The sequence below is a fragment of the Trichoderma breve genome, chromosome 5 (genome assembly GCF_028502605.1).
Source record: "Trichoderma breve strain T069 chromosome 5, whole genome shotgun sequence".
In the NCBI taxonomy this organism is placed as follows: domain Eukaryota; kingdom Fungi; phylum Ascomycota; class Sordariomycetes; order Hypocreales; family Hypocreaceae; genus Trichoderma; species Trichoderma breve.
In genome coordinates, this window is record NC_079236.1 from 631,525 (window position 1) to 645,829 (window position 14,305).

At 50.7% G+C, this 14,305-nt stretch overlaps 4 protein-coding genes across 4 annotated transcripts; 2 read left to right on the forward strand and 2 right to left on the reverse strand.

Moving 5' to 3' along the window:
* Positions 1 to 4,806: 4,806 nt before the first annotated feature.
* Positions 4,807 to 6,152, reverse strand: T069G_07897 (uncharacterized protein; the record flags this gene model as incomplete). The annotated part of the gene is made up of 7 exons (XM_056175107.1): positions 4,807 to 4,909; positions 4,979 to 5,207; positions 5,268 to 5,364; positions 5,687 to 5,781; positions 5,843 to 5,908; positions 5,976 to 6,084; positions 6,141 to 6,152. 7 exons carry the CDS (start codon positions 6,150 to 6,152, stop codon positions 4,807 to 4,809), a joined length of 711 nt encoding a protein of 236 aa, XP_056026056.1.
* Positions 6,153 to 6,314: 162 nt separating this feature from the next.
* Positions 6,315 to 6,941, forward strand: T069G_07898 (ribosomal protein s16 domain-containing protein; the record flags this gene model as incomplete). Its single annotated transcript, XM_056175108.1, has 2 exons — positions 6,315 to 6,577; positions 6,674 to 6,941. The coding sequence occupies 2 exons, from the start codon at positions 6,315 to 6,317 to the stop codon at positions 6,939 to 6,941; spliced, it is 531 nt and encodes a 176-aa protein (XP_056026057.1).
* A 1,117-nt stretch (positions 6,942 to 8,058) lies between these two features.
* On the reverse strand, positions 8,059 to 10,269 carry T069G_07899 (transmembrane amino acid transporter protein domain-containing protein; the record flags this gene model as incomplete). The annotated part of the gene is made up of 7 exons (XM_056175109.1): positions 8,059 to 8,741; positions 8,805 to 8,964; positions 9,018 to 9,598; positions 9,659 to 9,738; positions 9,835 to 9,874; positions 9,964 to 10,140; positions 10,212 to 10,269. The coding sequence occupies 7 exons, from the start codon at positions 10,267 to 10,269 to the stop codon at positions 8,059 to 8,061; spliced, it is 1,779 nt and encodes a 592-aa protein (XP_056026058.1).
* A 962-nt stretch (positions 10,270 to 11,231) lies between these two features.
* Positions 11,232 to 11,937, forward strand: T069G_07900 (dynactin subunit p22 domain-containing protein; the record flags this gene model as incomplete). The annotated part of the gene is made up of 2 exons (XM_056175110.1): positions 11,232 to 11,457; positions 11,531 to 11,937. 2 exons carry the CDS (start codon positions 11,232 to 11,234, stop codon positions 11,935 to 11,937), a joined length of 633 nt encoding a protein of 210 aa, XP_056026059.1.
* Positions 11,938 to 14,305: the final 2,368 nt, after the last annotated feature.

Sequence of the window (14,305 nt, forward strand, 5' to 3'; positions counted from 1 at the left end):
CGGGGTGATGAGAACGCCCGTCGCTGGAGTACAAGACTCCAACAGCATCGGCGAACTTGGATCATATTTCCCGCCCCCGATATATGAAGTAGTATCTTATGCTCCATCTTCCACATTTCCGCTGTAAGGAATACAAAGTTCCCATTACAAAAATGATCCACATAGATGTACAACGAGGGTGAAGTTTCGACGCTCAAGCCATTCACAGCCTCCATATGGGCGAGCTGTTGGGCAACATACATATCTAGCGTCCGCTTCATTCCCGATTTATAATCGAGAAGCCAGGGATTCTACTCCTATGCTATCCACAGCGGCGCATAGCGGTTGATAATCTGCATCCCGAGTAGTTCAGATTCACCGCCACAACTACAATGAAGTTGTATTACTTCCAGCGACCAGAGTTCGAGTTACCAGCCTCGTCCTCTAGATACAGACGAATATTTCTTAGTTATGAAGCGTCTCTGGTTTTCTTCTGGCTCATATAAACCTTTTTGCAAAAGAATGCTCTAAAATCCTCTGTACAGTAGAATATATCATGTTGGCTCAAAGATGTGGGATCCTCGGACCGTAGCTCACTCCTACATCGCCCATCACCCATCTCCACCCCCTGAGCAAAATTTTCAATCCTCCAAAGCAAGGGAAAAGTACGAAAAAGAGTCATCTGCTCACGTTTAGGCATCAATGAGCATGCGTCCATGCGCGAATCGCCTTTCCGGATGGCCTCTTTTACAGGACTAAGCCAAGCCCCCCTGAACTGCGACTCATTCACCATGCGGATATACGCAACCTCATTGGATAGCCAGCAACAAGCATAGAAGCATGCTCCCTGCGTGGTGTTACTCGCACCAATGTCCCTACGGTGTCAACAGGCTAAAGGCGGAGATGAGGTCCGGTATGTGGCATGTGAAAACAACACCAGTCTGCCTATCAACAGCTAGGGGAGGCGGCGTCTTGAATGGCCAGTGGGGCATGAGCGATCCAGGTATAGAAAAAAGGCAGCAAACCAAAAGATATGTCAGACTTTCGATAATGAAATCTCTGTAGTTGAATGGCTGTACGTCTCACTTGGTTGTCTTCGGGTACGTCTGTCCCCGAGTCCGCGTGTCACTCTCGCCTCAACCATCTCCACATCGACTGGCCAGTCTAACCTTCTTGATTTCATATGAATTAATTCCTCCTCGGTAAGGGAAGAGATAGCAAAGTTTACAGGATATCCAATTGTAACGTCCTTTCGGCAAGAACACCGGTGGCGGTGACCGGGCCGGCGTTCCATGGCCAAGAGGGAACGAAAGTGCAGGGCCAATGAATAGCGTTATTTCGTATGGACGGTGTCCGTTATTTATCCCGTACAAATAAATTCCTATTCACCATCCATTATTCCATATATGCCCATGTTATGATAACAATATACGAAATAGCAAACGCTCTTAGCCAGACTTATACGTCGAGTATAAATTTCAAGAATAGCCTGAAACACACTTTCCAAAAGTCGATTGAGCTTGTGACATCTGCCGGGAAAGCCATATATAAACATCTGAAGCTGGACGGCCTCAGCCACCGACCATCCTACATACCACGGCGTACTCCGAGCACAATCCATGTGCTTTGTAAATTCAAACTTGAAGCCGCCGCTGCTCTGCCTCATCTTAGGTAATCGCACGGCCCCATTTACAACCCGGAAAAAACAGCCCGGCATAAAAGTTTTCCCATTTGCGGCCAAGCTTGCAACAGGAGCATTACCTCCGGCGCCTAGAGCTTCGATGTTGAGCCATTCACCGCCAACACCAAAAAGTCTCCGCTCTCTTAAATTGGTATGTAGAACGAGCAGAAAATTTTGTCTTCCGCAAACCTGCTAGCAATAAGACGAAGCTTATTTGGACTGTTACCGAGGCGGAATTGTCGATCCTGATTTGGCGGGTTGTCGTCAGTCCAACGCAAGCCGCTCAGCGGTGGCGTGACAGAATCAAGGCGACAAACGACGACAGCTGTGGCGACAGTGTGTAAAATGTCTTCGATAGCCCCCCCGGATGGTGGCAAGTTGAACACATCAGCCACAGCCGCCACTGTCGATCACCACGCGAGGCTGCCCTTGGGGAAATCGAGTGGCTCGTGATAGCATCTCATTGGCTGGGCGGGAACAAGTGCCGTAGCTTAGGCGAAGAATATTGGATGGCAAATCTCAAAGGCCGTTGAGATTGTGAGGCGCGAGATGATGAACGTAGAAGATTGGATCAAAATCGCCCGTAGATCTGTTCCGCAATCAATTTGGCGCGTGGTTTGCCAATTCGAGCAGCTCCAGACCACAGTGAAAGGGCCGAGAGCTTGGACTATCCTTGACCGGCTTGTCTGATTGGCTCTGAGAGGCTCCATTCAACGCAACGCCCTTTGTTGAGACCATTGCTAGGGTCATGGCGGCATTCGCACGTTCAAGGTGGCTAAGATCATTCGTAACGAGCCGTAATAAATTGAGCTAACATGTAAGTCGTATGCCGTACCGAAGAACCGGAACAATAGCGTCGCTGACCCCATTGCACGGAATTGGGAACAGGCACGCCGAGACTCCGCTGTTACTGAAGTCCCTGAACAGAATAGTGGAGGATGTGCTTTCCGCCTCGCCGCCACACGTGGCCGGCTTGTGCCCAACGCTCCGTGTACACATTGATAGAACCAGGGGAAATTCGCCGCCCAGAACCTAGAATTGCTGTTTTCAGCGTCTTGCTGGCGTCATCTCGCCTCATGGGTGGCATCAGCCAAGCAATATTGGCACATGATTCTGTTGTACCTGTTGGGATAAGAACTGCGGAAGTGAGATCAGTTTGTCTCATAGGATTCTTCCCACTGCTTATCATCCGTCCGAGCCGCTGTCACAGTAAATACGAGTAGTTGTACTTCCCCGCTGCTGTGGCTGAAGCATGTGAACCTGTCAACAGACTAGCTTTGTGCCTACCATCTCATCCTGCCAAACACCATGTAGATGATCGTCTTGTATATAGACCAATTAAACTTGTTATAGCCCCCATTTTAAGAGAGAGATCATCCTCGAAATGGAGAGTTAGGTCAGGGAACGCCTCAGCAGCAGGTACTTAGTAGAAGTTGATTCGTCAGCCACCAACCGTGGTAATAATGGCGATAGTATGCCGTCACGTCCAATGAGACAAACTACTTCACCGGTCATCAAAAGTGCTGGTCGGTGAAACAATCAGAAACTGAAAGCCTCGGCGCCTTTTTGCCTTAGCCACGAGATCAAGGTCGGTTCAAAAGCTGGCAGCTTTTCAAATGGCCCCCAAGCGGCCCGCGGCAGTGTACCAGTTACGGTGATATAACTCTACAACGCCACCCTGTGGCGCCCTGGAATTCCAGATGCCGTGTGGAGCTTGTCTGGGTCGGTCTCCCGATGTCAAAGGACACAGGGTAGCTTGGTAGCTACATCTCCGATCCCCAACGGGTCTTGCAAAGCCTGTACGTTCCTCGGAGAGCCCCCCGAGACCCAATCACAACCAGGAGGGCGCCTGGGCCATCTGGGCGCCTCATTCACACCCCTTCAAGTCCTGTCCCGATACTAGCTGCGGGTAAACGCCATGGGTGACAGAAAAAAAAGCCAATAGTATCAATAGGAGGCAAAGCCGAAACCTTGATCTACAAGGCAGGCCCTGGGACTGCAGGGTCCAAGGCGAATTTCAGCCACGGGACCTCCTACGCCAAGTTCAACCCGTCCGTGTGGGCAGCAGATTTCAGGCAAGCCAAGCAGCGGGCCCCCGAGCTGGGCCTTTCCCGCAGACTTCAGTAAACACAGGTGAGATGGACGAAAAGTTCCTGAAGGTAATTCTAGAAAAAGCGGACCGTCCTTGGGGCTCGCCTCGGTTTTGTAAGCGCGGCCTGCTGCCTCAGCCTATCACGTTCAGCTGGAGCATTTGCTCCGGAGCTTTCTGTTGCTGTGCCCAATTCGCATCGGATCACACATTGCTCAAGCCAGTACAAAGAAATGCGGTGGTGCACGCGATTTTATCTGTCAAAATGGCTCTCCTTCGCTGTTACAATTGCCTGTCTCACACAGGCCAATTGTGTGCCATCTGGCAGTAAATCCCTGAAGCAGCCACCGAAAGTAGGCCGCTATAAACCCGCCTGTCCACTCCCCCCCAGTCCGCTGTGGCTAGGAACCGGGCAGTGGCAACGGTTGGTAGCTGTCTCCATTCGGATAGGAGCCTCCCTCCTGCCTGAAGCCACATCTTGTGTTGTTGATCTTCCTTAATACTTCAGGTCCAGCCACCTTCTTGGGGAGGCTGTTTGCTCGATAGCAGGTCCAGCTTCGAGCTGTATTCGCGGTAATACATCTTGCAACTTTCGTCGGGCACTTTCAGAAGCAAAGATCCAGGATCGTCTCTCTCATGTTGTCATCACAAGGACGTCGTCGCCCTACCCCTGACCACCACTGGATATCCGTCGTCAAGAGTGCTTGACGGGCTATTCTACTCCAGATAAATGTGCACGGCGCATATGGCTGAATGCCCAGTTTGCGGGAAAGAATATCTCATCTTTGTTGCTCTTTGTCCGGATTCCCGGCCGCCTTCAAGCGACTGCCCTCAGGGGGTAACGATCATATACGATGAAATGCGTGAAGGCGCATGTCCGAGTCCCGTCTGTCCAAACAGCCTAAGAGGCGGCTGTCAAGTAATGTAACGACTACCAACCACAATTACAAACAGGGAGAGACTGCCAGGTGCAGCCGACACAAAACAAGATACAGAAAGCCACGACAAGGACGGCACACGCGGAACGCTTTGGAATTTGACTAACCCCTGGATGAAATCAGAGCTTCTGCTCGGACGGTCCTATCTCGACAACTTGGTCAATACCTTGGTAGGGAGGGACGTCGAAGTTATACTTTTTGGCAATAGATGGAGACACGAATCTGTCACACTTCTCGTCAGTTGTCCGGCTTTGACGAAGATGGCTCACGCATGAAGCAGGAGGTACGTACCGTCCGCCAACAAAATGCCGGCCAGTAAAATGATTGACCAATGGTTTAGGGGCCGTAAGGCTAACAAGAGCCGTGGGCATAAAAGAGCTACCTAATCCCGTCTTAGGAGGGCCGTTTTCGATATCCCACGACGACGGTGCATCCACTGAGGTGACGGGTATTTTGGTCTCCTGGAGAGATTTGATTACATCCGGAAATGGCTCCCGAACTTCGCCTGAAAAGCTAAATCCTAGAGCAAGTGTCAGCCATCGAGGAACTTGTTTGGATGAGCGAGGTACGAGGCACAAACCAAATATCGCATCTACTATGTGGTCTGTCGATTTCATGGCGGTTGGGAAATCATCAACGAACGGAACATCGAGATCTTCGAGTTGTTTGGCCAGTCGCTACGAGCCATGGTTAAAAAAGAAATCCTCCAGACATTCAGAGAAGGAACTCTAGGAGTTGAAATTTTCAGAGAGAGGGAGGACAGAGAGAGATGAATCAGGGTGGAGGACAAGTGAACCATCGACAATTTTTGATGGACGACACATTTCGAATATCAAAAAGAAAGCATTCTCCAGCAATGTCTCTTTCTTGTGAGCCCAAAGAAGATGCCCAGAAGCACAAGTTGATGAGAAAAATAAATGCCGAAAATCGCTTGTCGTCGCATATTCACCGGTTTACAAGTGTGGCCGTTGCTGAGAAAAACTGAGAATGTCGACTCACCTGATAAAGTTCATTCTTGCTTCTCTTGGGGTAAAAGATTGTTGGCCTGTAACCATAGTAGAATAGATGCCGTGCGGCAACCAGGCCATCGCCGCCTAGGGATTGCGGGTCAGATGCTTGCAGTCTGGAAGAACAGGATATAGGCATGGGAATTACCATTATTTCCAGGCCCACAGGCCACAAGGATTCTTGGGCCTTTCTCCAAGGGCTGGACACGATAGACTAGCGACGGCCTCTTTAGTATCGGGCAGTCAAATTCTGTAGCCTCCCACCAGGTGAGTGTGCTGACCTGCTTGTGACACTGCCAGTCCGGCAAGCTCCATGAGTTGGTCAATGGAAAAGGCGCCAGTGCTCATAAGCTCCTGGTCCAGAGCCGCTGCAGCCTTTGCGCCGAGAGTCTGCACAACAAGGTTAGCGCTGTAAGATTCAGCCACAAGACGGAGTGCGAGAGTACCTTGATAGCCATTGTGAGTTGTGCAGAAGAGAATGTCGAGATGTTCTCCAAAGTGTAGAGTTTGAACCAGAAGTCAATTGAGGATGCGAACAAGGACAAAAACCTGCGATGGAGGCTTCCAGGATGTCATGATGTCGTTGGAGATTAGCGACTGCCGTTTATAACACCAGCGTGATGTCAGCGGTCCTAGGTCCTGATCCACTGGCTCTGATTGGCAGGGACGGCGAAACTGCGGCTCCGGTCCAAAATATTCTAGTCAAGTCCAAAACACCACTACCGACCAATCTTTCGAAGCCAATCGCATTTTATCAGACTTCGCTCTCCTCCATTTACGCCGAACCTCCAACCTCGCCATACGCCATGGTCGTTAAAATCCGTCTCGCCCGATTTGGGCGCCGAAACTCTCCCTTCTACAACATCGTTGTAGCTCATGCTCGGTGCGTACGCAGCCAATTGAATTGGAAAAACCCCCCACCTTGCGTGCATCAGTTCATGTCCGCAATTGACTGACACTCCTTTCTTAAACTCTTTAGCACTGCGCGCAACTCTCGTCCTCTCGAAGTCATTGGCACATACGACCCTATCCCAAAGCCCGATCCTTACGACAACTCTGGCAAGCTGCACAAGGACATCAAGCTTGACTCCCAGCGCGCACGGTACTGGATTGGTGTCGGCGCTCAACCCACCGACACGGCATGGCGACTGCTGTCCATGGTTGGCATCTTGCCAAAGCGGAACTTTGCTCCAAAGGCAGACGAGTCCAAGGGCAGCGTCAACGCGGGCGATGTGAGGATTCGATAAAAGATTTGTGAGGGCCAAAGGAAAATGTGAAAATTGGGGTGCAGATGATTGTATGATATGTGTTTTGGGCATTTCAACGGCGTTAGTATGGTTTTGATATAGAGGGGCGAATACCACATAAAGCTCGTTTCAATTATATGAAGGTGGCTCAAATCTCATCTTACTTGAACATGGGAGAGTGGCATGTGCGCCTACTTCATGCAGGATATGAAGGAATTTGCCTGAGAAGTGATTTTCATACAATAGGTTATGAGCACGGCTGAGTCGACAACGTCACAACGACAACACAAACAACGTGAAGTTAATCCACTCGGTCGGATAGATCAACCTCGCAAGAGTCATGATAAACAACATATTCGCTTTCAAGCTCAACCCCTCAAGCCTCCTCCCAGCGACATCGTCAAGCTGGTGACAACCGCATCATCAGCATATCAGATACGGGCAGCTCTGCAAGGCCGTTTTAACCTTGACACGGCACATTCAACAATACAACAGTTCCGACAACTAACGTCAATAAGATGAAACGAGTCACAGGGTCTCATACAACATCTCAATGCCTTTCATCAGGCGTGGACTAGCCATGAACGGTGCTATAAGACGTTCAACCACCAGTTGGTCACCAATTAAGACGCACCTCATGCATCACCCCCATGGCCGATCGACCTTCCAAAAAGTCATCATAGATGCTGGCTGTTGTAATTTTGTTTATATACCACGCTACTAGTAGTAATCATATCATTCTAAGGATATCCATCTCCCTCCCTCCCTCCCTCCCTCTCTTTAGTGATTCATGCCACGGGATATTTCCACACCCCGCAGAGATGTATAGCGCTGTGGTATCATGAATTCCGTGCCTCACAAAATTGTGGCTATACAACTCGCTGCAGGGCTATTCTTCAAACGGCATCTCTCGTCATCAGTACACCCACGTTTCCAAAAAGAAAAGAAAAAAAATAAGAAATCAACGCCATAAATCGCCGTTGTCTAAACTCCAGGCATATCAACAAGTTCTGTGGTATGATTTGTAAGATCAAAAAAACGCCTCTTCAAAGAAAGACTGAATGGCACTCTTTCTGTTGGTGTTTCGGAAAAAAGACAACAATCCGTCAATTGATGTTCAGTGGGCGGCCGTAATGAAGAAAATGTTCATGACCAAGCAGACCACCATCACGACCATTCCGTATATCGCTAGGGCTAGAGCCATCTTTCGTAAAAGACCGTTGTCGACATGCTCCAAATCCCATCGCCATTTTCGACGCCACCGCAATCCATTTCCGCTTCGACCGCTGGCGACGCTGGCTGCACTGCGAATGCTGTGGGTGCTCTGGGCAAGCGCCCCAGTATCCTCGACATCAGAATCGTCAGAGCCATCCATGTCGTCGTCCTCTTTGGCCAGGCGCTGATGGTGGATGCTTTCGGGATCGCTGATTTTGTAATAGAACAGGCCAGGTAGAATAAAGCTAATGGATGTAGATCCCGTGCTCCCAACGAAGGCAAGAACACGGTCAAGGCTGCTGACTGAGAGAGCGGTGATGTAAGCTAGAGTGAGAATGATCGTAGTAAGGAGGGCAAATCTGAGATCAGACATTGGCGCAGTGCTGCCGTGGTCTCCACGTTGAGCCGGTGCTGAGTTCAGCAAGGGGGAACCAGCACGGCCGCCGCTTGAGTTGCCCCTGTTGGGTCGCCAATTGAAGACGGCATCAAGAGAAGCACGACAAGGATGGACCTGTAGAGGAATAGAAAATAGGACGAGCACAACGATGGCCGCCTTGCCAATTGTAGAGGCGACTCCGGTGGGGTCTAAAGGGCACCAGGTTAGTACGGAGCGTTCATTATATTTTTATAATCCCAGGGGTTTCTTACACATGGACACAATGTTTCCAACGATAGCATTACCAAAAGTGATGTACCCAGTAATGGCCACCAAGACATAGATAGATGCTGCAGACCCAATGCTGGATCCAACAACTCGCACAATGCTGGGTGGGGAGTTGTCCTTGATTTCGTTGATAATGGAGAACATCTAAGAAGAGTAAGCGGCATGAACAGCAGCCGAGAATGAGAATGAGAACGTACGTTCTGGTGGCAAGTGTAAGCGAAAACAACCACCGGCAGTGCGCTAAGGGTCTCGACAGCTCCAGCCCATTGGATGACTCGAATGTTGCTTGGGTCGGCATGGGGGTCGACAGAGAAGTGATAGATGACGAGGATGATGAGATACCCGATAGATACCAAAGCAACGATGCTAGTATACTTGAGTGAGTCGAGTCGCTTCAAAAAGCTCAGAGGAATAACCAGGAGCATAAAAGCAGTGATCCAAAAATGCCGGTCTACCAGATAGGGAATCTTGTCCGCGTTGCCGTTGAAGCCCAAGGCAACTCCAGGCATAAGGTCGCCAATGATGATCATGTATGACACTCCAACGCCGAAGCATTTAATAGCGATAGCCGCGTCAAAGATGACGGACGCATTTGGGTATGTCATCTGGGACAGGGCGAAAAAGGACGACGTTCCGCGGTCGAGATAACGTGCGCATCGGGACTGGAGGTAGAGACCAAACGCAGAGGTGCATCCAGACCAGAGGATAAGAAGAGTTCCTAGCATAATTCCCATGTGCGATAAAACTGAAGGCATGGCAAGCGTGCCGGCTCCAACAACTGCGTAACCAGGTTAGTAGCGTTTCGACGGTGTAGAAATCGAAGGTAGGGGTCGCGAACTTGTATTCAGCAGGTTGACGATGCTACTAAACATAGAGGCCTGCCCGCCATGGCCGTCTTTACCGGCTCGGCGTCGTGATCTATAAACCGGAAGAGAGAAGTCAGTCGATCGGTCGGTCGGTCGGTCGGTCACTCCAATGCGAACAGTCAAAGTCCTCAGACTCGCCTCGACTCACCTTGACATGCTGCTGGAGCCCCCAGGAGAGGCTACCCTATCTGAGATGGATTGGTAGTTCGTCATAGCCGGTCCCAATACGGCTTGCTCAGCGGGCAGACGCGCCGCCCAACGGTCCTAGTGTCGCAACCCTCCTGCTGGTACTCAGCCGGAAGTTGGTCGAGTGACCAGTTGTCGGTGCCAATCTCCGGGTATCGCAGAGGGTAGCCGTCGTGCGACACTCGATAGAGGCGATCTGAAGGGTGACGATGCGTGTCTGCGGTAATAGCGAGCGTCGGAGGGATGATGGCGAACGAGCGGCGGCTGGCTGCCAGATGAGGTGAGGTTGAAGATTGTGATGACCGCTGCCAAATTGCCCTGGCCGGGGGGGTTTCTTACTAGCCAGCGCCCTACAGAAAGCGCTGCGCTGGCCTGGCGTCTCCGACAGTGACTGCATTTCACAGCGGGGGGGCGTCTCCGGACCCAAACGGCCGGCATCCGCAACCAATCACGAGGCATGGGGCACATGGCCACATCTTATCGCGATTGCGCCACTCCGTATTCTTTCCGATGCATCTGCCACCGAAAACAACAGAAGGGTAGATACAGTGAAAGTCAAATATATACAGTATTTGTATTTCATTTTCGTTGTCATTGCTCCATGGCCTCGTATTGACGACCTTGCCCATGCTGTGCCTTGTGTTACAAGCAGGGAGGTTCCCGCTAAAGGACCAGTCCAGGCACGGATGCAACTGTACTCAGTGCTAGCCTTGTGGTTGGTTGGTTCAAAGCCACCGATTCGGGACGCAACGCATTGATGGGACGGATAGAGCAGCGGTGCCTGATGGATGTTTTGCAGACAGGCTTCTTCGCGGCGATCCATACTCTCTACGTCGTAGTATTTGTTTCAATGAAGCACTTTGCACACATTAGCCCTCCAATTTGATGTGGCGGTCTCTCGGTAGAAACAGGGCGTCTAAGAGGCACGTGTCCGTGCTGTAATACAACTGCGGCTTGGCGATATGTCTAGAATGTTACCTAGAAGCATTCACAGCGTAGGTAGAGACTGATTCGTAGCTTGAGGACTTCTGTACTCTTACAATAATCCTAATTAATACTGTGGCAGCCTCATTTACATATTAATTACCTGTGAATAGCTGATGGTGCAGTAGATGTGCGTGTCATTGATACCGCCACTAACATTCAAGAGCTTGCAGCAGGTGCGCTCAAAAATCCAGCGAATCACAGCACACTGCGCTAGCCCACCAACGCAGATGGAGCTTCACTCCGACAGCTACTCCAAAGCGTCATAGTGCAACCAGCTTCCCATTCTTCACTCAACCGCATCGCGCAAACCACAGAGCAAACACCCTCATTTGTCGCCTCGAGCTCACAGGCCGCTGCCTGTCAATACGCAAAATGTCAGTGGAAATGGACGATCCCCTCGACAAAACGACCCTCGCGACCATCTCTCTGCTCGAATCGCGCCTCCTTCGAATCGAGCATCTCCTCTACGGCACCACCGCCTCGCCCTTTTCAAGCCAGACTCAGCATGATGCGGCCCTTGCGAAGATGGACGGCTTGGAACGGCGATTCAGTAGAATGATTTCTCAGATCCGCGTCTATGCGGAGCTTCTCAAGATCTGTCAGTACAGTCCACTCCAACGAAACACCCCTCTCTTGAATGGAACGTTTTCTGACTCCGTTGGTGTGCTTAGACAAGTCAAACCCAGATCTCTTCCACGCTCCTCCTCCATCTCAACCTCCCTCCCAGCTCGACTCAGAGGCCGTCCAATCCATCGTCCTCTCCGCCGCGTCGTCGTTCCCCGCTACGCTCTCCGCCCTCACCGCCGTAAAGGACATCCCTATTCCCGAGTCCTCTGCCAGTGCGAGCTTGATCTCGCTCACGCAGCGCATGAAGGCAATTGAAGCTACGCAGATTGCACAAGCTGCCGAGATTTCTGCTCTTCGAAGTAGGAGCGAGGCGCTTGTACGATCGTGGTATGAAAACGGCGCAGTGGTGAATTCTCAGGTATTGGCGCACACCGAGGGCAAGATCCAGAGGGTGGAGCGTGAGGTGAGAAGAAGAGAGCGAATCATTGAAGAGGAGAAGCAAGAAGAATGAGCCGAGTATGTCAGAGGAGTGCATGCTATTCAACTCTGGACATCCGAGCCACCATCCTCTAAGTGAGGGGGGGGGGGGGCTGAGACTGGCCATCCAACTACAGTTTGCTTTTGACAGCGAAATTTTGTTCCATGAAGATATTCAGTGGCATGACGACGAGGAGCGTCACTGATCCCCGAGCCAAGTTTCGAATTAGCCCAGCCATGGTGCCAGACGTGGGCGGAAGACACTATTCCCGGCCGTTGAGCGGCCAGGTGATGCAGTTGTGTGTTTGCTGAGGAGATGATCAAACCGACCTAGACACACTGTGACAAGATGAGCTATGGCGCTGGAAATGAAAAGAAACGCATTATGAGAGACAGATACCCCATGTTAGACTAGAGGCTACCGTTCTCCCCGGTTTCAAGGAATCTTGAAGCCGATAATGAGGAGATTTCGGCTAGATTATACAAGTCAAAGAATATAAATTTCCCGCTTACAAGAACTATCTTGAACGAGCAGATGGACCAATGGAAGCACTCCGATTGTATGCTAGCAGTCGTCGTCATGGAGAGTAAATGTTCTGACCAGTTCAAACTCGTGACGCTTCAACCTCCGGATCCTTGGTCCCCGCGTTTCAGCAACTCCGATAGATCAAAAAATGACACCGATGGCGCCACGTCCATCCCCATTTCCATCTCCATCCCGTATGAGTGAACCCTATGAAGTATGCTTCACAGAACGGCAACTTGCAGCCGGATCAAACTTTCCACCCGTGCCCAATTCCAAGGTCGCGTGAGAACACCCTCATATTCAGACTTCATGTAACAGTTATCACAGGCTAAGGTAGTCAATCACAAGACCCAAAACCGGCCATTCAGCCCAGCAAAAAAGTTGTCACTGCCGGCCCTCCGTGGCGTCTTGGTTTTCGAGCAGATTCAACTCCCGGCAATGCCATTGTCAAAAGGAACACTTTCTGGAAACCCCCCACCTACACGTGCCGGACAGCAGCCAATGGCCGGACAGCAGCCAATGAACCGGCAGCGCGGTACGTACCCTCGGGTCCCGCTGGGCTGGTGCCAGGCTAAAAGAGGCCGCCAAATGGATCAAAACCGGGCCTAGTCAGGGGTTTGATGGGGACTGGCGAGTTTTAATTTCAATGTCACAGGTTTTTAGAGCCATTTTTGTAGCCCTGTGGATGGAGGAGAGTTTGGAAGTTGAAAGTAATTTTTTTCTTTTTTTTTTTTTTTTTTTCTCTTTTTGCTGCCGTCCCTTTCACGTGTTTAGTTGTGGATTTTAGTCTTTTCATTCTAGTATCAATTCAACCCAGAAAGCAGCATCACTGCTGAGCAGAGAGTACTGCTGTATTCCAGCTACCAAACAGGCTCTACAATCGACGTACTCGTATACAGACCGTCAATAGTTTGATCGTCAAGGATGCCCTTGGCTGCTAATCTGCGAGACTACCCATCTAGATACTGCGACTACAAGGCTCTACTCGTACCCAGATCCTTGGTGCCTGTGTATGACTGTACCTGTACTCGTACTGGTACGCGGCGGTCCTTGCACTTGGTGTACTCTTTATCTATAATTGGACACTAAAGCAACAGCATCAACAAACTTTCGTCTGCTTGTTTCAACATCTAAGTATCTAGTAGGTAAGAATGGGCTCTTCTGGCATCAGTATGCGATACAGTCGAGATAGTGAGCTACGGCTTGCCGAAACCTGGAGCCACGGATCGACCTGCATCTAATGCTCGCGCTGCTCCAGGCCAAGCACCTGCAAACCGGAACACAAGCCGGACAAGACGGCAGCCTCATGCAGATCTGCTCCGTAGTGCAGTTCCGTGACAGCACTGGAACATGTCCAACTGAGGAAAGAGATGCAGCTGCACGACATTCTCCGCGCGCATCAAAATCGAAAGACAAGTGGAGCGGCGCCAGAGCCGCAAGAGAGGCGCGCCAGTCAACTGGGTGCCGTCAAGCAGGTTGCCGGTTTACAAGCATACATGATCTGTGTAAAGGCGTTTACTGGTGTAGCTGAGGCTCGAATTCAAAGCACAGGTAGCCTCTGCTGTAGATACACTTACCATTCCGTATGTAACCGTAGCCGTAGATGTCAATTCCCTCCAACAAGGCATTGACCTCGCAGGCCATCAACGGCTGCAAGACCCATGTTAAGTGGGGGCAGTCGAAGCTTGAAACTCGTTGTGGAGGAGCGCATGATTCCCCTGCATTTTCCAAGGCCAGGGTCGCCACCTATCGTGAGCGTTGTTAGTGCTGGCGCGAGACACGCCGCCGAATCTCAGACCGTCGCCATGGTCAGCGCCCGATTGGTGAGAAGGCACGGGAAGAGAAACGCAAGAAGGAAAAAAGAAAAGAGAAAATA